Here is a 26,344-nt window from a genome sequence, read left to right on the forward strand (position 1 = left end):
TATCAACGTGGCTTCTCAAACAGAGAAGGCGTTCAAAAATAAGCATTCAATACAACACTTCCCCCATGCCCCCCTCCCCGCCCCGCCCCGCCCCAAAAGAAGAAAATGCATAAAAGCAAACACATTAAACACACACACAAAAAGAATTCGACCACTAAATAATGAATAAGACTAGCCTTTAAAATAAAGCCTCAATTTTCCCAGCTGGTCTGGATGCACTCCAAAACATTTGGTACCTCACAACTAGAAACTACACTTTCTACTGAACAGGTAGTGATTTCTCTGTACATGAGGGTTTCTGCAGACGCCTCTCCCCTCCTCCCTGTCCGTCGACAACCTTTACCCTGTGGCGAGGTCAGAGGTCATCCGGCAAACGTGGGCCTGGTATGGAGCCACTGTGTTCAGGCTCGGGGTAAGGCCTCGTCATGAAAACTGGATCTGCTGTACAGTGGGAATCTGCAACACAGCCACAGAGTTTAGTTAGAGATTAATACTTTAACGTATATGTATATGTAACATTTTGTAATACAGATCAGTGAACTGCTGCTGCCTCAGAGTGTAGTTTACCTGTTGATATGAGGTGGTGTACACCATGACGTTCTGCTGCTGACCGTCTGCTGTGATAATCCCTGCTGGCAGTGGATTTGCTGATCAAGAGAGAAATTGTTGCATATTAATGAGACTGAACCTCAAATGTAAAAAACAATAAACATTATGAAATATATGTCAAAAGAGGAGGAATGAAAACAAACATTAGGACTTTAAAGCATTTGACTTACTGAAGCTATCATCTGTGAGATCCTCTCCCAGGCCCTCTCCCACAGCCACCCCTGGAATCCCCTTCTCCCCCTTCATGGCCTGGAAAAACAGCAGAGAAGCAGAGAACATCACACATGTGAGCACAGCAACATCTGGAATGAGTAACAATGTGGTGTGACTACAAGCTACACTGACTGAAAATATACAGTATGATAACTTAAAAAACAGCGTCAGTGTGGTAAATTAAAAGCAGTATTTTCGTATTCTTTTAACCCCAGCGTTGCCATATTCTGATAAAGTGTAATCAAAGCTACCCTAACTGTACACTAACTTACTGTGCAGCACCTATCCAAAATGGAAACCTATTTATCTTACAAGTTCTTGAAACATATTGGTGGGAGAAACATCTGAGGGTGAGGCTAACGTGTCTAACATTAGCCAGGCTACGACTTATTTCTACATGGCACCATAAGCCGCCTTACAGGTTATTGTAGCCCCACAACACATGTAGTAGGAGGTCCCTGCTCCATCACACTATCAGCTAAGGGGTCCTTGGCCCGAAAAATGTTGAATCCCCTATTTTTGTTTGTTTGTTAAAAACTTTGTACTGCATTCTGTAATCATACAGCTTCATAAAATTTGCATTTTGGCCCAGAATTGATCAAAACTGGGTGACTTAGGAGCAATTATTAGACTGGAATCAATCTGGCAACACTATCTCTAAACCTAAAGTATTATTTCATGTTTGTGTGGCCTTTTTTTCTCACCTCTCGGAACTTCTGCAGGTAGAGCTTCAGCGGCTCCACGTACATGTCAAAGCCCAACGTGGACATGGCGAACAGGATGTCCTCCCCGTTGATGGTCTTCCTCTTCTCCTGGTGGCAGCGCTCACTTGCCTCTGATGTGATGAAGCTGATGAACTCGCTCACACACTCCTGCACACACTCCTTGGCATCTTTTGCTATCTGTGGAGGACAGAAACGAATTACAGAAAGTTGTCTCAAATTAAATGGCCTTATGCAGTAAATATGTTTGTGTTTACACCAAAAACTGCAGGAGAACTAAAAAAATAAGACAAAAAGCTTTCATTTGTTAGGTTTTGCGCAATATTATAAAATCTGCAGGGTCTTCAGCTAACAGTGATATTCTTCTTGAGCTCCAACAACTACATTAACCAACATTGTTTACAGCCATCTTTATATGCAGGCAGTCTTCTTCTTCCCTGTCTTTTTTGTGCATTGCTTCTATCTTGGTGTGTTACTTCCACCTGCCAATCAGTGGAATAGTGTGAAACAACTGACAGGACTGTGGACGCAGGTGACAAACAAAACACGGGCCCATTCATAGAAAAACTGCTCCATATTGCTACTGTAAGTCAAAAGCGGAAGTTATGCCTTTAACCCTCTCCACAGTTGGGTATGCCAGAATTGACACTGAATTCAGAGACAAGCTGATAAAATCAATCCGCTCGGGTTGTGTGCAAAGAACTCTTCTCCCAATTCACCGACATGCCCAGTGCGACTAGGGACCGGCAGAATGGAAGGACAGCATACTGGTTTATAGATTATGGGTTTTCAAATATGGGAAAAGAGAAGATGTCATTTTAAGGATTTTAAACTAAGTAATTTAACTTTTTTGGGGGAAAAAATATTATATATAAGTATTATTAAATGTCACACATGTCTGGAGGGGAAGATCATCCTTTTTGACTTAGAGATACAGAAGTTTACCTCAGGGGTGTACCTGCACTACAAAATGAGTAAAACAACCTGCTGCTATTTTGAGAATTGTCGTTTCTTGCCTCGAGGCACCAATTACCTGTCTTACTGAATGTAGTGCAAAAAGAGCACATATAAAATATTCCTAAAAAACTCCTGCTAGAGTATTCCTGCGCCTTTCCTTCTCTTTCACTCACCTTTCCAGTCTGAGGAACGGCATTCTTCATGATGCGAGCCACGTTGGCAATGGGAAGATAGATGTCCTGCTCCCTGAAGTTCTCTTTGATACCGCCGTCGTCATGGTCATTCAGACCCTCCTCTGCATCATCTACACAGAGCAAACACATATAGGATCAGCTCTTAGTGATGAGAGATAAAAAACAACAACAACACTAGGGGTTGTTCTTCTTTTGCTGCTACTCACCATCTTGAGACTGAAGTACATAGTGACCAGATGCCATGTACTCTCCAGTGATGCCCAGCTGGGAGGCGTCGGTGGTTGAGCTGTCTCCGTCCATCTGCAACAAAGACAGTCTCGTTTAAGCATATGAGGCTATAGAAATATACATACTAGACATATACTCCATGGAATCACACTACAAGTCTTACTTGACAATTATTAACAAAGCTTCCTCCTATACACACACACACACAAAGAGCAGACATTCTCTTTTTGAATTGAATGACATGTTATACTAAACTCAAAACACTGACCTAGATCATGTGAAGCAGGTAGAAAAAAGTACTAAGAGAAATGTAGTAGATGTAAATGAGTAGATGTAAATTTGCCTTGGCTGCAATAATAATTTAAGAGAAGCTTTTTCACTCCTGTTGTATATATATTGTATATATTGGGACATTTTAGTGTTTCACTTGATTGTTTATTGTTATTCTTTTTGGTCGTCAAAAGAAAAAAGCGATATATTTCATTTTACTTTTATTGCATATCCATGCATGTGCATACATGTACCCATATCCCAGCACCCCTTATTAGTTTTGAGTAGTGTATGTATGTTGACACCATCATCCATGCATCATCCCCTTATCTTTGATTTGAACAATGATCTTATGAAAGCTGATGGGTTATTGATGAACACAAGAAAAGAACTTAACTGATTTATTGAGGGAAATTACAGCATGTGTCTCCGTCGTTTGAACTTGAAAATGATAAGGGACCCTAACTCAGTTTCCTTATCACCAGCTGGGAAAACAACTGGACAAAATAAGTAATTAGTTCCAATCCAATCAATATCACTGGTTTCTGTTGTACAGCTTCTTTTTTCAGCTTCTTAAATGTGGGATTTGTTGCTTTTGGGGATGCTGATTGCCATTCAGAATTTAGTCAATTAAAAATGTATTGTCCAACAATCATGGACAGATGGGTCCTCCCCCAAGAGGACATTTTATGTTTTACGATCAAAAACAGCAATTTTACATAATGTTGGTTCATTACTATTACCACATCGGTGTACAAGCAGTTGGACAAGCAGACACAAAATAAACAACGAAAAGGCTTAATAGTAACTGAGTCCACTGAGGATACAACCATTAGATCTGGGTAAATCTGATCTAACATTCATTCAGCTTACATGGTGCCCAAAACAGCTTGGGTACAGCTTGTAATGCGTCACAATAGGCTGCAACAAATAATAATTCATGCCATGTACAACCCCAGCAGTTTTGAACAGAAGGGAATATCCCACCCCTACATACATGTTGGCCTTTGTGCAGCACTGACTAATAAGGTTAATCAGTTAATGGACCACAGGATAAGCAGATGACTGAATCTGCCTTTGCTCCATTATTACTCATAAACAATCCATCATACAAAGGCTCGGTAAGTCCATGTAATCAGTGACCATGATAATGATGCATACACGAGCAGCAGAGACTTGACTTCCATGTCATACCATGACTAAAATATAACCTATTCTGACACGAACATGCACGTCCAACGCTATCAACTCTCCTCCATTTTAAGCTAAGTCAAATATTGAGCCGAATGTGTGTAATACTGTAGGGAGCAAGCTACCACAGCTGACCTCGCTATTCATTAGGTCACTGACTTGGCGAAAAGGCGGTCTGTTACTGTGCCAGACGTTGCATTCAGATCATTTACGGTTAACATTTGATTTATTTATTTTTTAAGTTTTAGAGGACGGAGAACAAAGGTTACCAAAACATGACCCCATCTTTTTACACTAGACGCAGTTATGTATGGAGTGTGTTTGCGGGCTCATGGGGAGGAACACTGACGAGAAATTCAAGAGTCTGGCACAAGCCTGCGGCTGCGAGCTGCCTTGTTAACGCTGTTTTACACCATTGCAACTTAAATGGGTAAAGATGCTAGTTAGACAGCTGGAAACCCGCGATACGGTTAGTTTACGTTAGCCACACGCTAAATACATTGGTTTGTGTTTAGCTACCGTATGCTAACTAGCAGATGTCAGCCGAGGGTATGTGAGATGTTTGGCTAACGTTAGCTAATGTTGACTCACGAATGGAACTAGCTAGCCGGTTCACTGCTCAAAAGACTGAAACTAATGAGTCCGACATGATGAAGAGAGACTGTCCAGCGGGCTTTTACCTCTTGCAGTTAACCTATTCAGGTACATAGTGTCCCTTGAATGTATTTTCATTGTAAATCCACCGCAACTCGCGCCTGCTGAGACTGCGTTGGCCTGTTCTTTGTCGTACAGAGCGGAGCAAGTCATGGCCGGGGCCGAAATGTTAAATTGTAATTTTTAAAGTTTCGCCCGCTGGATACTTCCTGATGAGCAGCCCTCATTCACTCAGACAACAAATAAAAAATCAGACAGAGACGGACATTTCCATTCGAGCTAACGAGAAATCGGTTAGCAATCATTGGCCGGAGCCAGGCACAAACCTGCAATGAAGCCCTGGTTGGTTACCTTCCTGAGACGGCTGTTTGGTTGGACAGAAAATGGCTGCGAAAGGACCAGTCCCAGCGCGGAGCCACGGCTGCACTACCGCATCTGGCCGCCAGAGGGCCGTGCTGCGTTCAGGGACTCATCGCAAGCTCCTACCTGCGTTACACAATAGCGATTGCGGCCACAGTGTAGTAGGAAGTGAAATTGTAAGTGCGACTTGTGTGGTCGGTTGAATGTGGAAAACGATCTTGAGTTTTAGTTAGTTCGATGACCATGGCTAAGCGCAAAGTCACTCCATTTCGAGATGACAAAATGGGGAGAAAATACACACCGGTCGGTCGTAATCGCAATATGTTTCAATAATTCCTACATTAATGGCAGTATACAAACGCATCTCTTCAATCCTACAGGTTTTCCCGCAAATGTTCTCCCCTCCCTCTGCCTTCTGTGAAGACACTGTGCGGGACGGTTCTTCATTAATCTTTCAGAAGTAAGACAAACACTTCAGGCACTCAAACCTATACAGAAAGTCCATATATGCCCATCAAAGTCAATTTAGGCGAGTTCTAGCAAACTGTTCAGAGAAGCGTTGACATTTCACCACTCATTTTCCACAAAAACAAGGTAGGCTGTAATAACCTGAAGCTTCTCCAGCCAACCAAAGCCTCAATTCATTGGCGATTGTATTGCATCAGTGCGTTGCATATGGTTTATACGTATTTGCTGTGCTTAAAGTGGCCGTGCAGTGAAAGTTTAAGAGTGCTGTTTACCAACACCCCCGAGAGGCAGCGGTTTAGTTACATGTTGTTCGCGGTTTCTCCACAAGATGTCGCCACGTTACCGTGACAAAAAGAATCGATAAGTTCTTTTGATGGCTGCACATACAGAACCACTTATTCACATCACAGTACCAAGTATCAAATATTTATACCTTCCCTCGTTTCAGTCAGACTCTGGCCAAAACACACAATGAAACATTCTTCATGAAAAGTCTGAGAGCAGCAGTTCAGTGTCAGTTATCAGTTATTTGATTGGATTGCACACCATAAAACTGTGACTGTGTTTTAATTTTTACAATCCTGGGGATAGAGTTTAAATGCCTTTGAATTAAGTATTTTCCATCCTTGTAGGAAACACCCAAGAAAGTTGCAAAGAAGCAACTTGCCAGTGTAAAAAATAACATTTTAAGTTTTGAAATTCTTCTTTTTTTTCCTTTTTTTTCTTTCAGCTGTCTGCCCAAAATGTAAGTTTTGGCATTCAAAAATGCTGTGTCAGTACACGTCATCCAGTGCAACCCACATCTAGCCTACAGCCAGACAGAGCTCGGGTCAAAGTCCCTCCTCACTGAGTGTGTTTGTGGTGTTGATTTTGTGTGTCTGTGCTTTTAGGATTAACAGCAGAGGAAGGTTTCCAGTATCTGAAACATGGACCCGCCAACAGGGCCGTCATCGGAGCCTCATGACTACGACCTGCTGGTTATTGGAGGAGGGTCAGGAGGCCTGGCTGTGGCTAAGGTCAGTTTACCCAGTTCTTACTGAGCTCTGCAGTCAGTCGGAGTATTTACAGTACACTGATTTGTTTCCTGCTATTTAAAAACAATATTTTTGTGCTTTCTGCTTTTGAATTGTTCAGTATTTTTTCAAGCTTTCAGGTTAAGAGCAAGCAGTAATGACAGAAAGTAGGGCCTAAAGAAAGTTCAACTCTATGTGTTCACACACATATTCATATATACTTTCTTATACACTACACGTATATAATATAAGAGGCATAGCAAAAGTAGAATGTGTGTAATGTTCGTTGCTACCACAGTTATTTATTTATTAATTTTGTATCTGTTGCTGTGCAACATGTTGTTCTGTCAGATTTTGGTCAGGCACAAAGCAACACGAATTAACAGCATATAATACAAATACACACCACATATCTCAAAACAACAGCAACCTGCAAAGGTGCCCTCACAAACATGTAAAGTGAAATGTGCCTTTTCACATGTTCAGACATGAGTTTAACGCTGTCACATGTAATTGGCTATTTTCACATGCAAACTGAAATTTTAACAGGTGAAGAGAAAATAATTTCACACATGAACTAGAAATTTTCACAAGTGAAATGTTAGCTTCAATTACATACATTAATATGTGATTGACTTTTTTAAGGGTTCAGAAGGTTCAAAGGTTCATTTAATTGTCATTTTACAACACAGGGTTGTACAATGAGTAACAGCTGTATTCCTTTTATTCTACTTTTATGGTGGTGTTGAGGGCAATTCAGGAGTCTCACAGCCTGAGGAAAGAAGCTGCTCTGTTGTCTGGTGGTATGACTGTGGCTGGGTTGGGTCATATCTTGTAGTATCCTTTTTGACATGTGGATTAGAATTTCCACATGTGGATACAAAACATGGCACATGAAATCCTGTATTAGTGTGACCACTTCATTACTACATGAGTACTCAGTACTGTGTCTTGCACGCGTCAGAGACACCTGGCACAGCACTCACAACTTCTGTGTTCGTTTCTGCTACAAAAGGTGTCTTCAGGACCACAATTTCCCATAATGACACACACACACACAGACTCATAAAGTCTAAATATTAACCAGCCGACACTGGTAAATACTGTATGTTTCAAATGACAATGTGAAAACAGTGTAACAGTGTCAAAAAGGTCTCCAGTAGTGATGAACCTACAGATAATTATCAGCGGCATCTGTAGCTCCCTATTCTTATAATGGTAAATGGACTGGCATTTCTATAGCGCTTTTCCACTTGAACTGCCCAAAAGCATTTTACAACCCATTCACACTCCGAGAGAGGCAGAGGCTGCCTGCAAGGTGTTCAAGGCTGCTCATCAGGAGCAATTGTGGGGTTCAGTATCTTGCTCAAGGATACACCGACATGCATCCGGGGAGTTGAACCAGCGTTCTTCTGATTACTGGATGACCCGCTCTACCCCCTGAGCCGCAATTTCAGCGCATTATTAAGCTGTCTCGTCACAAGTTTACAGTTCAAGTTCCCGTAAGAACTTTGCCAAATAAATAAGGAAACACAAACACGAGGACTTTCACGCCAAACTTTTCACGTTACAATTTTACAGTTGTGATTAACTCGCAGCTCACTCACAGTGTCTTTTCATTCGCTCCACAGCTGCTGGATGTGTAGATTGGCATCGGGTTATTTCCCCATATCTTCTTAAATAGGGATGATATGTCGAAATTAGTTTCTGCTGCCCCCATGTGGCCAGAAAAGCAGTTTCACAAGCGATCTCAAGCTATTTCTGTTTGTCTGCCATAGGCCAGTCCATCAAATAGATCACATTTTTCGTATTGCAGGTGATTATTAATTTTTCTTCTATATAATTTGATGACTAAAACAGTGGCAGTTTGAGATTAAATTACACTGCATGAGCGACATACTGTATACAGATGCCATGAGGGAGAAATGAAAGGAAATGAAGGGGTCGTTTTCTGAGGAGAATGGGTCATCACTAGGTTACGGATGTTGGGAGGGTGTTTGTGCAAAAACATAAACTCGTATAAAAGTTTGGATCCAAATGACTGTTGACTATTAGGTATGATTTCAAAACTGTCCATTTATTCATATTCATACTTGATGCGGTTTTAAGTTTCTCTGCATGCATGCAGCTGTAACCCCTGCTTCGCTCCCATTGGTTAGACTCCACTCCACCAACTCAGCCTCATAATTGCTGCTAATCTGGTCAGCGAACGCACACTTTTCCAAAGCACAGCTCAGATAATTATCATATTAATGGGCTTTATGGTAATGGGATGATCTGTGATCAGCTCTAGAGGAAAGTGGAAATGAGATGAAGGGGCAGGAGCGCGGATTGTTGAGAGGGACAAATGCCTTACCCGTTTCAATATTTAATTTCTCTCTTTCTCGGTTGCAGTCTGACTCTGACGCTCTCATTTATTCTGTTTTGCTCTCTTCTCGCTCCTTTAGGAAGCTGCAGGGTTGAGGAGAAAGGTGCTGCTCCTTGACCTTGCGGCTCCCTCTCCAAGAGGGACCAACAGGGGTGAGTGCTTAACTCTCAGTCTGAAGAGCCATGGTGATTATGAGTCATTTCTCTTCTCTTCTCTTCTCTTCTCGAAATTAGATAACTATTATAATTATGTATTAGAATTGTTTTAATTAGATATTGTCTAATCTTCTCACTTCTCATTGTCTTATGTCTTTCCTTTCCTTTCCTTTCCTTTCCTTTCCTTTCCTTTCCTTTACATTCTTGTCTTTTCCTCTCCACGTCTTCCTTGTCTTCTCTTTTCCTTTCCCTTCCTCCAGAACTGGGAGGTTCCAGTCTGAACACGAACAGCATCAGGAAATTTCTCCACCAGGCATCTTTCCTGGGAAAAGCAGTTCAAGACTCTCAGAAATATGGCTGGAGGGCGAAGGAGCAAGGTAACTAAAGAAAAATCATTCATTTTCAATTGGGATAATTGTGAAGCATTCAGTGAAATCAAGATTATAAAACCAAATGAGACATGACAGTATAAGAATAGCTAATGTGACCAAATCAAATATGAACAAATTATGGGCTATACATAATATATCAATCATCTGCAGCAAGTATCCAATGTCTGCTTTACGTCAGTGTCTCATGGCTGGAGAGAGCTGGTAGAGGCTGTGCAACAGCAGGTGAAGACTCGCAGTTTGGAGCTGAAGAAGGAGCTGAAGCGCTGTGGAGTCTTTTGCCTCCATGCTCGTGCAGAGATAGTAGCGCCCCACACAGTGGAGGTAAACACTTACGAACACATCCAGATCCTGGACCAGGGACAAACTGCATGACCAGTACCTTTTAGAAGTTTTGGTATGTTTTAGCATTTACCCAACAGTACACCATAGAAAATTTACAGAAATGAGGAGTGAGGGGCCGACATGTAATAAAAGGTCCCCCAGCTGGACCTGAACTAATGACTTTATATTTATATGGTCAGTGCCTTAGGTCTCTAGGCCCCCAGGACTGTATGTAGTCCCAAATAGTGGTGTTGAATCTTTATCCCTTACTTGTATGTAGTTCACAGTAGAAGTTTAAATGCATAGTTTTAACTAAGCATCGCCAGCATACAGATGATTTTGAAAACTGCGGTTTGACTTCATTCGTTGCCCTTCTATGCTTAATTGTTTGGAGGCAGAAAATTCAAATTTTGCCAGAACAGTAAAGACTGGGACTATGAATATCCTTCTGAAACACACGTACAAAAAGTCACACCAGCCATTAAGACATAAATCATGATTGACTTTATATTCCTAAAGAGAAGTTGAGCGTTTTCTTAATCATGTAATCACATTTGTCACGCCGGTGGAGATCAGGAGTTGAAAAAGTCTCAGTAGTATGCTCCTTTTCAGGAAAGCCATCAGCCTGGCAAACCTTCTGCTCACCGTGATCTAGGCGGAGGTAGAGCATGTCTTCCAGTAATTGGAAGGTCTCTGGTACGATTCCCCAACTCCTCTGGCTGCACGTCGAGTTATCCCCGATCAAGATACTGAACCCAAACTGCTCCTGGTAGAGGGTTGGCACCTTGCATGGCAGCGTCTGCCATCAGTATGGCTGAATAAAGTGCTCTGAGCAGGCAGTAGACTGTAAAAGCACCATATTGCGGAATTTGAGCGCGAGGCAGATAAGACTAAGCGTCACAATTAAATCTGTTGTTTGCCTGACCGGGTAGGTAAAAAAATGCTTTAATGCTGAATCAGATCTTAAATTGGTCTCTCGTCCATGTTGACCGCTTAGTGAAACTGGCTGGAAGGAAAACAGAGCAGCTAAGGACATGCAGCATGTCCTTGACCAATGAAAATAGGTTGGAGGTGGATGTGTGCTTGAATCTAAGCAGAAACAGGGTACAGCATTCAGTGTGGTGGCTGGCTCAAGTTGTAGTTCAGTGGTCAAAATGTGATTAGAAATAGAAATCATGGGAACCATCTCTCTCCTAATATCCTACACGTGGCCCTTACCATATGGCACAATTTCATCATCAGTGTAATCTGTGTTTTTTCTTGTTATTGTTTAATCAGGTGACAGACATGACGGGGAGCAAGAGGCGTGTGACAGCAGAGACCCTGGTCATCGCTACAGGGGACAGCCCTCAGTACCTGGGCATACCTGGAGACAGAGAGCACTGCGTAACCAGGTCGCCCAGCACTCAAACATTACATTCTGTTTCGACATTAAAAGAAATGTCTGAATACAAATAGACTGTGAACATCACCTCTGAAGTCCCCTCTCCCTCTCTCCTCCCAGTGAGGATCTCCTCTCCCTGCCTCACCCCCCTGGTCGGACTCTGGTGGTAGGCGGGTCTGCAGAGGGGCTGGAGATCGCTGGCTTCCTGTTTGGCCTTGGGCTGCCCGTCACGGTCATGCAGCAACATGACCTGCTCCAGGGGTTCGATCAGAAAACGGCACAGAAGATAGAGAACCACATGATCGTCAGTGGAGTGAAGTTCCTTTATCACTGTTCACTCACCAAGGTACTGTGCAAGATAAAGACAGGGATTGTATCACTTGAATTAAAACTGACAGTCAGTTTTTTAACGTTGTCTTGCTTGTGTCTGTGTCAGGTGGAGCAGACTGAGGCCAGCAGTAAGGATGGTGTTTCAGGTAAAACAACTGTTAAAAGCTCAATAATCAGGACTCTGATAGAAGTGATAGCTTGCTGAAGAAGTAGTGTGATAGAAGTAGTTAAGAGGCTAAACATGGTGATACAGTGCTTTTTCACTTCAACTGTTCGACTCAGTGCACTTGTATTTTTAGTGTTAAACTTTTCCTCAAAGCTGAGCAGAACTCACTCCAGATTTAACTCCTGCGCCCCACAGACATTGATGGAAAGTAATTCAGTAAATGTACTCGAATGCTGTTCTTCAGTTCAATTTTGAGGACTTCTGCTTGACTCGAGTTTTTGCTTTTGGGCAACTTTATACTTCATATACAGGTCAGTGAGCAATATTGTACTTTTTACCTCTCTAACTTTATTAAAAAATATGTATCAAGTACTTTTCAGAATAAGAATTTACACAAAAAAGTATAGGTTCATAAGATACAATGCATTGTTACAGATTAAACAAGTGGCCCTCACTTTTTTAGCTTGTGGCACCTTACAAAAAAGGAGTATCTAGCTGAGGCCCTTTATCATATTTCAGATGTGTCTGAGTTGTTTGTTTGTTTGTTTGTTTGTTGTCCACCATTTCCACATTTTCCTTTTCAGCTTCTAAGACACTTTTATTTAGATGACTATTTAGATTTACCACAGAGGTAAAGCTTCCAAATATTTCCCAAAAAGCAAATGTTAGAGAAAAGTCCAAAAACTTTGTTTATTTTTTATCTTTTCTGTCCTCGTTAATTATCTCAAGATCCCTCAGATTTACCACTGGACTAAACTGTGTAAAGTAATAGTAAAATAACTGCATCAGTATTACTTACTTACTTATTAATTACTTTTGTAATGCAACTATTTTCCCACAAAATTAGTACTTTTACCTTCGACACCATCAGTACATTTGGTGATGATACCACCAGCAATGTACCAGCGTATTTGTAAAATGTGGAACTATACTTTTACCTGAGAAAATGATCAATAAATGATCAAAGTACTTCTTCCACCACTGCACACAGACCCTTTGATGTCCAACCTTACATGATTTATAGATCAAACTCAGATCACCTTTAGAAGATGATAGTTAAAGTTGTCCAGCAGCCTGTGTTTCCAAAGATACCAAACATAACAAACTGAGTAACAGGGAGAGATCTCTATCAAAGTCACAGACAACCCCCGGACACTCTGATTTGATTGAATTTAAAAATTTAATTCAGTTAAAATTTAATCCTATTTCAGTGAGGATTTAGAGCAATCAGATAAAGATATGACACTTTATGTGGTGCTGTCATTTAGTCTGTCATCTACTTAAAGGACGAGTGATATTCTATATTTTCTAACTGTAAAATCCCATGAAAAGTAAGCATTTGTTTATCAAAGATATATCTTCTTCCTCTGTGTCATCGAGCTTCACTGTTTCCCCAAAACTATTAAAAACACGTCAGCGGGTCACACCGTCGTACTCGGTCACATGTTCCTTCATCACGGTGAACGTACAAACTGTACTTTATTGTGACTCAGTCGCACATACACCGTCCTGCTGCCCCAAATACTCACTGGAGTACCTAATGTGGAGTAATCAGACAAAAACAAACAAATACAGCATTTCTCCTGTTTGAATAACATTTGGTAAAAACTATAGTGATCAGCTGTTTAAGAGAAGTGTTTTTAAAGAATGAAATGATATATTTCTGAGGTGTTTACGTGACAAATTAACATTTTTAGAGGGAATCAAATTGTCTTTGTAGAGAAGTCAGAAATGTTTGAGAAATGGACTTATGAAGAGTTGATTTGTTTCTCATTAGATTTGTTGACGTCAAAGAAAATGTTGAAAACTGCAGCCTCAACTTTTAAGCTGCTACTGTCATCACTATAAACAATTACAGCTACATAAATTACAGGTGAAATTCAGAGTTAATTAAGATATTTATGCTGAACTAGAAGCTAAATCAGATACATTTGTTATTATCATTATAATTAGATGATTCTGCAGCAACACCGCAGCAGTTTTCTAAGGGGAGACTTCGAGCGACCATCATCTCTAAGGAAGGCCAAACTATACAGGAAGACTTTGATACAGTACGTCATCTATGTCCAATTCATATTTAATGTTCCTCTCTTGTCAGTGTTTCAGAGAGCAGCAGAAAGCAGCCTTGTTATCAGATTGAGGACCATGCAGCATTGTGACTATCCTGTGGATGTTTACCTCCCTTCAGGTGCTGCTTGCCGTTGGAAGGAAAGCCATTACCAGCGACACTGGCCTGGAGTGTGTTGGGGTGCAGCGCAGCCAGGAGTGCGTTTAGTCTGTCCATATTCATTTTGGCGTCAGTTTGTGCAGCGCGTCATGTTTTGTTAACAGTGTGTGTGTCTGTATGTGCGTGCAGCACCGGCAGGATCCTTGTGAATGAGAGGGATCAGACCAGTGCAGATCATATTTACGCCATCGGATCAGTGCAGCATGGACGCCCCTCCGCTACAGGCCTCTCAGTGCATGCTGGGACACTGTTGGCCCGTCGACTCTACAGAGGAGACAGCGTCTTGGTAATGAGTTTGTAAATAGTTATACTGACTGTAAAATGATGTATAATTTTTCCATGGCCATTGATACATGAGTCTTACAGGGGCCTTATTTTTTGGCATCATTCATTCTGCATGTGTTGTGAAGCCTGTGCATCAGCCAAATGATGCGTGTGAGACAGTAAAGTTAGAAACAATTTGAGCTGACATCATTTTTCATTCACAGTGTGATTACTCCAATGTGCCCACTGTTGAACCCACAAAGAATTATGAATAGTCCTGCAGTTGCTGTCATCTTTATGAAGTGTTCGAGCCACTTTTAGCTCATTGATTTGGTTTTACAGCCCGTTACATAACTGTCCCGTTCACTCTCACTGCTCTCACCATGTTTTCAGAACCAGCAGATCTTTATCTCAGGAGTCAGTAGCCAAAAACCCAAAACAGAACTATATAAAGATAGAAGGTAGATTTTTTTGTCTGGCAAGAAACACAGCTCCTGATCAATGTCTTTGCAAGGTGCTAATATACGCTAACAGCTTGTGGTGGCCCAAGTGGCCAAACAATCACTTAATACACATTTTAATGCTTTAGTGTTCTCAGTACCAGGAATGGAGCTGATTTTTTTTTTTTTTCCAGATGGTCCATTAGATCTAATGTCTCTGATTGTGTGAATTGACTTACATTTCCATACATCTTTGTTAGCCAAGTCTGTTGTAGTAGAGTGGAATCTGCCAATGTTCTCACTTAATATGTTAGTTTTCTTCCTATAGTTGGCATTTAACTTTACATTGCGAGAATTAATTTATGTCACGACATCTGTAGCATAATATAATATTGCTGAGTATGGCACATGATGAGGTATCGCTATGCAATCATTTACAATACTGAGCACCTAATGAGGCAGCTGAAGCTATATATGTCTAAACAAACTGAAGGTCCCCCCACTCGCCTCCATGAGTGTGAGCTTTTTCCATTCCCCCCGGATATTTAGTCATAATGCCACAAGTTGTGCAACAGTTCACACCTCATTAATCCACCTACCTCCTGTTATATTTTTAGTTCTGTCCACAACTGACTTAGCACCACTTGAGATAGCTGCATTTCAGAATGCATCTCTGCCAAGCTGGTGATAACTGTCATTATATATGTTCTCTGCTCATTTGCACTGATTATGTGTGTGTTAAATTATACTGCCATCCGTGCCATTTTAATTAGGCTTCATTCCCTGTCTGCAGATAGTAATCATGATTGAGATAAGCTGCAGCCATCAGAGCCACTAAACTAGCTTGTTGATAGGAGTTGCTCTCTATTGTTTTAAATGTCTTCTAGTGTGGATAACTTCAGTCAGTCTGGAGACTCAGACTGGGACTTTGGATTTACCTCCGACATTACAGGAGCTCTGACTTGAACTCAATGAACTTGAGGTTCGTTTGAGCTTTGTCATAACCCTGATGACTCAATTTCCCTCAAGCTCGAGAACTCTCTTCATATGACTACAATGATGACTAGGACTCAGTCCATTCAGATGTCATGAGATTGCTCTGACTCTGACATGGGAACTACTGTAGACTCAGGCAAGATCTTAGAGACTTGGAACCAGGCTCAGAGGACTTGGGACTGGATTTAGACATTTCTCACTCTCACACTGAGTAACTTGGACACCACTCCAACATGATGGCTTTAATTGCCCCCCGGGGACAAATAACGTTTTTTGAATTGAATTGAATTGAATTGAATTGAATTGAATTAACTCACACACTGAGGAAGTTGGATCTGCAACATGGGAACTAGACTTGTACAGGATACTGGGGACTTAAAACCAGGCTCAGTCTTGAGAACTCAGGACTTGCTACTTTATTAAGACAAGATTTCTAACTCTGATAAACGCATTGAGTAGCTGGAACTTAACTTGGCCATTACATGGATGACTCATATACTCATTCAGACTTGAGGAATTTGAACTCTACTAGACCTGGATGCTGACAGTACTTCAGGAATTCTGAACCAGGCTCAGACTTGAGAAGACATTGGATTTGATTAAGATTCCCACATAGTAGGCAGGACTCAGACAGGACCTCGGTGACTCACATTTGGGTTTATTTTTGAGAACAAACGAACTGTGACTTGACTTGGAATGAACTTTGCAACTCCAGAGCACAATTAAAGAGAGTTGCACTCAGCTTGGACTCTCACACACACAGATTTGACTTTAGATGTGATGTTTCAGATCTGATATGATTCAGACTTCGAGTATATGAGACTCCAAGTGGACAGAGCCTCGCCTACTCAGACTTTAATCTCTGAGTCTAATATCATATTGGTGCCTCTGAACATCTTGAACATCAAGAACGTATAGCTCTAACTTTGGTGGACCTACCGCAACACTGCTTTGTCTCGACAGGAGCGTGTGGTTGGTCTCCATGTCATGGGCCCCAACGCTGGAGATATCGTCCAAGGCTTTGCTGCAGCCATGAAATGTGGCCTTACAAAACAACAGCTGGATTCTACAGTGGGCATCCACCCCGGGTCAGCCCAGGTCAGCATCCCTCTTTCCACACTACTTCATAAAAGCTCTGATAGCTATTAAGGCACAAAATGGCTATCTGCTGCTTTTGACACCTATCGATTTTTTCCTCCAGCAATAATATTAATTCACCATCACCTCCTTAATGTGCTCTCACACTCCGCTTTGAGGTACTATGCTGTGAGGTCAGTTTTGAGAAATTACCATGTTCAGTCCTTGAAAAGGCTCTGCTGTCTGGGGTCAATGCCAGGCCAGCAGAATCAAATGAGTTTGCTGCTCCGAATGCTGAATTATTCATGGACAATATTTAATAAACCTCATCGCTCACAGTTTATCTCTGTGCAGACTGACCCCGCAGTGCATGAGCGGGTTAATTCTTTACTTTTTTAAACTTAATTAATAAGACATTCAGCGGAGAGTTTAATTGAGGTCACAGCTGAGCTAAGAAGAGGTCTGAGGATATTGTTTAATGGCTAACCCCGTTGGACTGATTGATTAGGTGAATTGATTGCTCTGAGGGAGGGAGGTTTCTGTAATTATGAACTTTCGATTGATGTTTAACATATTAGAGCTCAGAGATTTGGTCTTGGATTTCCAACGTGTTATGCTTTTAAACACGTCTGTGTTTAGCATACATTATGCTGTCAGGTTTGTTCTTACTACACTGAATCATATTGAAGAGTTTTGAACTGCTTGTTAGGCACACATCATTTGGCTTTCCTTTATAAGGTTCCTCTGAAAAGTCCCACCAGACCTCTTTTATAGCTAACAAAGGCTGCTGGTCACTATGACATGACATACATTTTGAGCAGAGTTTGCTATTCTGATTAAGTTACCTCAGATTTTAAAGCCACTATGTGTATAGATGTGGGATTAGAGCATCTCGAAAGCTATCTTGCTATTTATCCATTTAGATTTTTTGTTTGTGCTGTTGAGTTTTGGAGATATCGGCCATAGGGATGCTTCCCTCTGTGTGTTGATTAGTTTGGCAAGTGTAGTTTGGTAGAAAGACAATAGCTCCTATATGAAACTGAGCCCAACAAGGTCTGTGGATTATCTTGAGTAAACAGGTCATTATTTCTGGAGAGGGATATTGCTGTAGAGTTTTTCAAATGTCTATGTCACCATTTAGCCATGAGAACTTTATAATGTCAGTGTTGTGTTTACAGTTGTTGAGTGGTCAAAAAGCAAACAGACTATGAATGCATGTTTTATTTGTATAAAGATTTGACAATCAAAAACTTGGAGCAGGGACATGCATTGCTGTATGACTCTTTTTCCATACTGGAACTGGGAGCATATTTACAAATATCATAGGGGCTTTCTATCTCGCTATTAATAAATTGCAATTAGTAAATGGAAATCACCATCTTACAGTTGGGCTTCAATTGGGTTTGAATTGGGCTTGGATTTTCATCTCACAAATGTTACTAAATGATAGAATCTGTTTATATTTTCTATGTAGCGTCGAGGACAAAGTAACTTTTCTCACACTCTCAACTTGCAGGGCAGTATATTCTCCTGGCCGGCTGACTAACTCAGATAAGGTCTCTCTCTTCTGTCTAGGTGCTCAACTCGTTGACCCAAACCCAGCGTATGTCTGAGGCCCTAATGATGCGTGGGAACTGCTGAGGTTAGCCCCCTGCTGTCAATCACAGTTGCCCCTGGCAACAGTGCAAGACAGCAGGGACGGGCTTGCTATCACCCTGAAGAGAGACGGCGGCAGGACGGCCAATGGACCGTCCCATGACATCCTCACCTGAAGCCTGACAGACAGGCGGGCGAGGACCGATGCTCTGCTGCTGACTTACTTCCTGTTTTTGTGCGTGTTATTGTCTGTGCTGCTTTTTAGGTTTGTTTGCATTTTTTATGAACTGTGTGCTTGAAGCGTAACTTTGAAATACAGTAGCATTGATGCATTTTAATGGCTCTCGGCTTTAAGGGAGATAAGATGCTCCCTAAGGTTCTGCCTCTGAAAGCCCCTGTAAGCTTTAATATAGCTGCGTTTTAAAGGCTGTGGGAGAGTGATAAGACTCTGGGATTTGATGCATTTACATGGAGTGAAAGCTCGGGCTTAGACTCTGTGTTTTTATTGCTATGGCACAGGCCTCAGGGATTTTACAGCCTTAATTTCATGTAATGAACTAGATGAGGATTATGGAATTACCCAAATTAATTGTGTTTATCGGCGAATACTCTTGCTTTAATTGATGCATATGGTGTCTTTATTGAGACGTTAGGCCAGAGTTCCTGATGCACTCTCGTTTGTTTTCCACCTTTATATTCTCTCTCTGGTTCAGCACCGCCAAGCGTAACGACTGTCTTAAAACAACTGTTGAATATTCATGCAGATCATTATGTGAAGTGTCTCATACACATGAATGCAGCGACCAGAGTGCAGATATTTCCTTAAAGCCTGCTGCTGCTGACCCTCTAAGTTTAGCCCGCCACCTCAACTCGGCGTGGTTCATGGGCGTGGTTCCCTGTGCAAGGGCGTCATTTTTTATTCTCTTGGTGCCTTGCAGCTTGTCACGAGTACAGCTGTTCCCATCCACTCCATGTTAATGCCTGCAGTGGCATGCATTGTGCTCTTGCTGGCTGAACGCTGCAGCAGTTAGATGCAAATCTTGCAAGGTTATCCTCCAGACCACCTTCTGATTCCCCCCCTGACAAAGCTGCTTGAGTAAGTAAGACAGATATCCTAATTAGAAAAAGTGCACAGGAGTGTCTCTTTTGGCATGTGCCTGAAAATGCCATTAGAGCATAATTTGATCAAGGCAAAGCAGCAGCCATGACTTTGTGCAGGTCTCACAGCAAGGTTAAGATGCTGCATGGAGGTCTATCTATCACTGCCCGCTCCTCTTGGACAGTGTTCAGAGGTTTCACCTGACCCCATGAGCAGTGCGCGCTCTGCTACCACTAGATGGCACTGTAGCTGTATCGGGAAGCGGGTGAATGAAGCAGTAATTAGTGCATTTCGTCATAAATGGAGAGAAATAAAATCAAACTGATGTGAACAGATATGTGTGTTGAAAAAAATGATTACAGTAATACTGACTCTGCTACTTAGAGCTGCAACGATTAATGGATTAGTTGTCAGCTTTGAAATTCATCGGCAACCGTTTTGATAATGAATCAGTTTGAGTAATTTTAAAAGTCTAAATTCTGTGATTCCAGCTTATCAAATATGAGTATTCTGTGGTTTATTTCTCTTCTCTGAAAGTAAACTGAATATCTTTGGGTTGTGGACAAAACAACACATTTAAGGATGTCATTTGGGGCTTTGAGAAAAAAAAAGATCTACATTTGTATTTTTTTACATTTAACAGACCCCAAAAAGTAATCAGTGAATTGAGAAAATAATCAAAACGTGAATCTACAATGAGAATAATCATTTGTCACAGTCCTACTACAACTACTCCCATGATATCTGTAACTACAGTCACTGATACTGCTGCTACTATTCACACTGTTGCTTTTACTGCGAGCTGTACACATAAAACTACTTCTACTGCTTCTTTAACGAGGTGTACCACCACACATACCAGCACTGCAACTATTGGTACAATTACTGTAGCTGTTACTATGACAACAGATGGTTATAGATACATAAATCATAATTAATTGTGTCACCTTTACTACTACAACTGTTGTCTCTGCTAGTCGTAGTTTAAATATTTATATATATATATACTGCATCTGTGATAATGATCCAGTTAGGCTATATGATATACAGTGTTAGACTCACAATCTAAAAACTTTTTTATTGTCTTGTTAAAGAGTGTGTACTCATCCTTTACTGATCTGTACTCCAGTAAATAAGGCTGCCTAAGAACTGTAAGTACAGTACTTTACAGTGCTTCTGCCTTTCACCTCTTCTGCAATTACTGCAACTAATTCTGCAATATCATCCCAAAATCCTCTTATAGCTCTGCCTCTGTTTTATAGTGGTAATGAATGACACATGTGAGGGTGGACATGCAGAAAGAAACACCTTCCATGTTATTCTGAGCGACCACAAAAGCAGAAACTCCTCATGTTCCCACCGACAGAAGCTGTTTTTATAATATGACAGGAGTACTTTGTCTGTACTGGGTGTGTATCCTGCAAAAACATCATTGTGTATTCCTGTAGTTCCCTCCTCACAGAAAAGGTTAAACAGCTGCTTTTAACGCTCCTCGAATAGAATCGCACATCTGGGCGCGCTCATTCTCTCGGAGCGGGGGTGCGCCGTCCCTGCCCCCTCTCCCCCTCCCAGCGGCCCGGCAGTGGTACGCTCCTCGTTGGATGCGTTCAGCTCATTGACCGGCAGACAATCCTCATCAGTACCACCAGAGCCCGGAGCTTCCCACAGAGCGGCCCTTCATTCCCCCACAGAGCGAGCAGCAGCCTGCAGCCTGTCCGTCCCGTCATGAAACAGACTCTGAGCGAACTGATGAGGATGAGCAGGATATGCCGGATGGTATTTGCCACCTGTTTAGGATCCTTTATTCTGGTCATCTTTTATTTCCAAAGTATGTTCCAACCAGGTAGGACCTCTTCTTCTCCTCTCTCTCGGACGTGTGTGTGTGTGGCTGTGTGTGTGTGTTGATGTATGGCACGTTGTCTGGCAGCCTCCTGGCATGTTGACACATCGATTTGTTCTGGCTGTACAGTAACGCAGCAGATGAATAATTGATACTTGTGCCGTGCGAACGCGTAAATCATCCGGCAGGAGTGCGCTGTCTTCGATCAATCTTTCATGTGGCACGATAAGCACACTGTGGATTGATTGTCTTGTTGCGCTTTTTCTCGGCTTTTGTTAAGCGGTCCCCTTTTCTTTGTGGAAGTGGAAAGGTTTGCGCGTTTGGGTGTGATTGCAACCAGGCGCCGTTCGCTCGCCTCCCCGCAGCTGACAAGTGGCACGGAGATGGTATGGGCAGGCTTTTTGTCTCCGGAAACGTGGCTTGACGATGGGAATCGGTGCACGGGCGTCTTGGCACAGTGGGCACCTGCGATCCCAGTTTGAGCCACACAGAGGTCTGGATCGAGAGCGAAGACCGGGCTGTGATGGCAAAATCAATTTGGAGCCCGTATCTAAAAATAAGCCGTCTTGAGGGAGCGTTTAGGACCGGTGTCCTCTCTAATCTGTGCGCTCTGGAGACCCGTTAAATAATTTATCGCGCAATAAAGAAAATCCTCTCCATGCCAGCGGGGGTTCCGGAGGGAGAATTTACATCAAATTATGTAAAATTAGGAGAATTCAGTTGCATGTCGCTTTGCCAAATCTCCGTTTTAATGAATCACCGCCCCTGGATGTGGTGTCCGTGCGTCGCACAGCAGCGTCTCCGTGCGCCAAAATCAAAGACGCGCAAAGGAAGGACACGTAGAGCGGAACTTACTCACAGTACAACGGGTTTACTGTATATGGTGCAAAAAGAAAAGAAAAAAAAACTTTCTGGGTAATTTCTTTCCATGACAGAAACTGAATCATTCCCAAGCAGAAGGATAATCCCATAATGCTGCTGTTGGAGACAGAGAGTCTGCCAGGCTCAGTGGGTTAATGCTCTGTTAAACTGAAGGTTTGCATCTGAAACTGCTCTTCTATTCATTGGTAAGGTGAACGGTCCAGTGTGCTGTACAGGACTGTGTGAGGTGATGATGATGTGAAGGCAGAGAAAAGTGAAAGCTTGTGGAGGGATTCCTGCTGCTTCTGAGATGGGGCCGCTTAGATAAAAGAGGAAACATGAGATACACCAGAGAGCAGAAGCACACAGGAGCACCATCCACACCATCATTATTCCAAAGCCGTCATGCTGTCACATCTCTGATCGGGAGGCATTTTCCTCCGGATGCACCGGCTCTGTGTGAGTCACCAGTGTTGCAGCTGGCAGCGGAGACAACTGATATTTCTAATCTTCCTCCAGAAGAAAATCACCAGACACCACTCCAGGGAACATAGTAGTGAGTTAAATACCTATTGTGTGACTGTATTGTAACATTCTCTGTAAAAACATAAGTGAATTACTGAATCAGTGTCTGGAAAGGATTTGATCAGAGGGTGCCAACCTTTCACATGTCAGCAGCTGACGGCAGATCAATAGTTGGACCACTTTCACCCCTTCAGTGTTGTTGACCTCGGCTTTAACTCAACACCCCGCTGCAAACTCCACTTTCTTTCTCTTAGATTATACGCTTTTACCTCCGCCAAGGAGGTTAGTTTTAATTCATGTCCGTTGGTTGGTTTGTCAGCAGGATTACACAAAAACTACTGAACAGATCTCCACTAAACTTGGATGGAGGATGTGACTCAGCTCAGAATAGGCCTCGTTCATCTCTGGTGTGGATCTGGATAACAGGACAGATCCAGGAATCTTTTCTCACTTTCTTTAACAGTGTGAGGCGTTTTTCAACATTTTCGTTAATCTCTCAGGGAATTATTCATGGATCTCGATGTGAAAAATCAGGCGTATTTATATGGCTGGTATTTATGAGTGAGTACAATTTGATGCTGATCCTAGAGCTTGTGATCTTAAGTCATGTTTAGTCAGTTACGGGTGGTTTTAAATTTAGAGTGATGCAGGGCAGTTTACTTTGATATTGGATTGGGCTTGACCGAATTAAAGGGGACTGTTGGGCATTGGCGGAGGTATGTGCTCTATTTAGTGCCATTCTACTCTTTTTAACTGGCTTTAATAAGATCCAATATGTAGAACAGAATCCCCTTGCCATTTTTTTTTTGCCACAAAAAAAATGTACAGTATGTTTTCCTCCACAGACTTTATTACATTTGGGGCCAATTATTCAGGACCCCAAAGAGAACATCAGGCTTAAAGAGCCAGTTCACCCAAATTACAGAACTTTCACGATAGATACCCCAAGACGTAAGTGAGAAAATATTTTATAATTTGTAACAATCTGGGTGAGCTGACCCCCTCAGCATGTAATAAGGAACCCCTACACCACCTGAGAGGGGCCTGCATGTGGATATCATTTAGTTAAGAATGACATCTGTGTCCTGTAGCAGGAACATTAGACAGAGTGAGACCTCTCCTCTACTGTACATCATTAAATGAGCTTCCCGGCGGGGAATTGATTGTAAAAATTGAACCGAGACTCCATTAAACCCCTGTCAAGGACCCCTGGATCCTGCTCTCACAGTTGTGCCAATCTCCGCAGGCATTGCATCAGTTTCTGCCCGACACACACACACACACACACACACACACACACCCAAGAAGGTCACAAAGTAGATGTTCTATTTTGTTGTGGTGATGACAGGGCGCTGCATCCAGGACGCTCTGATTGAAGAGGAGATGGCCAAAGCAGGGTGTTTGTGCGGGAGCAGTGATATAAGCTTTAATGCTGCATGTTGTGTGTGTTTATGCATGATTACACATGTGAGAGGGATAGTAAGTGTGTGTGTGTGTGTGTGTGTGTGTGTGTGTGTGTGTGTGTGTGTGTGTGTGTGTGTGTGTGTGTTTTGACTTCTTTCACAAACCATCTTCTTATCTCAGTCGCAACATGTTTACCTCCTTTCTGAAATGACTTTATCACCAATTTAATCTCTCTCTCTCTCTCTCTCTCTCACACACACACACACACACACACACACACACACACGGCAACACCATGTTGTCGATCAGATTAAGTTACAGGCAAGTATCTACCTGCTCAGGCAGGTCCTGGGAGTCCAGTCTGGCCTCCCAGTGTAAACTCTCACCTCTCTTCCAGGACCCGCGGGGTCGTGACCTCTTGTAAAAGAGACAGAGGAGGGGGTGGGGGGTGGTGGGCACCGTGGTATCACACTGTGGCCTTAACCAACACAGACACAAACTGAGCGAGGCTTGAATACTAGCAGTACATTCCAAACGGACTTGGATTCGATGTGTTCATTACGGAGAAGTCTTCATGACCGCAGAGAAACGCCACATTTGGGTTGACTGAGAGTGTGAAAATGCATTTTTTAAGCTCTGCGATGAATTAATTTTTTACTTCTCGTCTTCTCAACTCCCACTGCGACTCACAAGCTCCTCCATCTGCCATGGACACCAGAGAATGAACAGACCTGGAGTACACTGTAGCCTGCAGCGCTGTATTCAACAGCAGTTTGAGAGCACGCCATGTTAGATTTAGTCTGGAGTATACTGCCATTCTAAGTCAAAGCAGACAGGTGCATGACAACATTAGTTAAGCCCATTGTAATGCTCAGTGTCCAGTTGGGCTATTTGTACCCGTGTGTTAAAGGAACATGCCAACTTGTTGTTAAAATAATTGTTTGTTATAGCTCTTGATCAGTTTTTATTAAAATATTACCTTGCCCATGCACCGTTTGTATCGGGGTGGAGGTAGGAATCTGAGAGCAAGCTATTTGAAAAACCTGGACAGATTAAACCAAATCTATCAGCATGGAGGTGATTTGAGGCAACTGATACTTAAATATGCTGCATACTAAAGCATCAGCATGGAGTTATCCACCAAAGACTGGTGATTTTGGGCCAAGCCTTTCATCATGTAATGGTTACCAAGTGGCCCAAACCCCTAAAATTTGATGGAGTCCTTGAAGAGTTTAGCCCTAAATTGAAATTAAATATCCACCTTTTGGAAACACTAATTTGACAAAATGACTGCTGGCATCATAGGAAAACTTGCATTAGAATATTACTCAGGTTATTTAAGACGCTTACTGACAGCAGACCTGTCGCCCTGCCTGAAATATTGAGTCACAAATTTCAGGCAGCAAAAGCTACTTCTAAAATGAACATGTAGGGTTTTTGAAAGGAAATCTCACCTCACAATAGATCCTCAGTGCAGCGCACACTGCTGCAGACACACACAGCGTAGGTCATTTTTACCAAATAGAGGTTGTCACGCCTGTTGTTATATTTCAGCCAAAAGGGCCGGCTCATTTAGTTTAGCCTCTGCTCGCTGATAGCCGTGAACGAGGGGCCCGTGCCCTTCCACCTCCATCCTGTCTCCCTGAATTCGCTCTGAGCCTAAGGTTACTCAGCACCTGTGACAGATCCAGTCTGCCTCATCAGTCTGAGCCTCTGCTGCGCCTTTAAAGGCATTGTAGGTGCTGAGATCAGCTTGGCTAATGGGGCAGTTTGCTCTGTGGGCTGCTTGTTTGGTTTCTTTGTGAAGTGCCTCTGGGATATTTTGGAACCTGTGTGTCGGTGTGTGCTGAGATGGCAGCTCTGCTCACCCACTGTACTGTGTTTTTTTTCCAGCCTGTGAGTTGTAACCTCCTTGTGCACCCAGGCCTCAAAGTCACACGCTCACATTTCACATCTTCAACAAAGCCCTCGTGCCTCCAGAGCGGTCAGCTGCGCCCAGTGACAGACCTGAGTCACCTCT

General features: G+C 42.4%; 3 protein-coding genes across 6 annotated transcripts in view; 2 read left to right on the plus strand and 1 right to left on the minus strand.

Moving 5' to 3' along the window:
- Positions 1–89: 89 nt before the first annotated feature.
- Positions 90–5,454, minus strand: nfyba (nuclear transcription factor Y, beta a). 2 transcript variants are annotated; one of them, XM_084346223.1, is made up of 7 exons: positions 5,365–5,454; positions 2,902–2,995; positions 2,675–2,805; positions 1,527–1,724; positions 780–858; positions 568–647; positions 90–456 (listed from the first exon to the last, which is right to left on the minus strand). In XM_084346223.1, exons 2-7 carry the CDS (start codon positions 2,993–2,995, stop codon positions 424–426), a joined length of 615 nt encoding a protein of 204 aa, XP_084202349.1. In that variant the 5' UTR covers positions 5,365–5,454; the 3' UTR covers positions 90–423. The 2 variants fall into 2 exon arrangements, with proteins under 2 accessions (XP_084202349.1, XP_084202350.1); XM_084346224.1 differs by lacking the exon at positions 5,365–5,454 and adding an exon at positions 5,065–5,227.
- On the plus strand, positions 3,871–20,168 carry LOC311252734 (thioredoxin reductase 1, cytoplasmic-like). Of its 2 annotated transcripts, XM_084346220.1 has the most exons (14): positions 3,871–4,853; positions 5,779–5,858; positions 6,757–6,882; positions 9,327–9,399; positions 9,663–9,779; positions 9,973–10,115; positions 11,394–11,509; positions 11,620–11,845; positions 11,936–11,975; positions 13,949–14,046; positions 14,184–14,260; positions 14,352–14,508; positions 16,886–17,020; positions 18,575–20,168. In XM_084346220.1, exons 3-14 carry the CDS (start codon positions 6,793–6,795, stop codon positions 18,638–18,640), a joined length of 1,338 nt encoding a protein of 445 aa, XP_084202346.1. In that variant the 5' UTR covers positions 3,871–4,853; positions 5,779–5,858; positions 6,757–6,792; the 3' UTR covers positions 18,641–20,168. The 2 variants fall into 2 exon arrangements, with proteins under 2 accessions (XP_084202346.1, XP_084202345.1); XM_084346219.1 differs by lacking the exon at positions 3,871–4,853 and having other exon boundaries at positions 5,720–5,858; positions 9,327–9,432.
- Positions 20,169–21,353: 1,185 nt separating this feature from the next.
- chst11 (carbohydrate (chondroitin 4) sulfotransferase 11) overlaps positions 21,354–26,344 on the plus strand; it is an 87,229-nt gene continuing 82,238 nt past the window's right edge. The window contains exon 1 of one of the 2 annotated variants that reach the window (XM_084346205.1): positions 21,354–21,537. In XM_084346205.1, coding sequence (XP_084202331.1) covers positions 21,420–21,537 — 118 coding nt within the window. In that variant the 5' untranslated portion in view covers positions 21,354–21,419. The remainder of the gene's footprint in view (positions 21,538–26,344) is intronic. The other variant, XM_084346206.1, reaches the window with a different exon arrangement.

This window comes from Pagrus pagrus, assembly GCF_965226575.1.
Source record: "Pagrus pagrus genome assembly, chromosome: 23".
NCBI classification, from domain to species: domain Eukaryota; kingdom Metazoa; phylum Chordata; class Actinopteri; order Spariformes; family Sparidae; genus Pagrus; species Pagrus pagrus.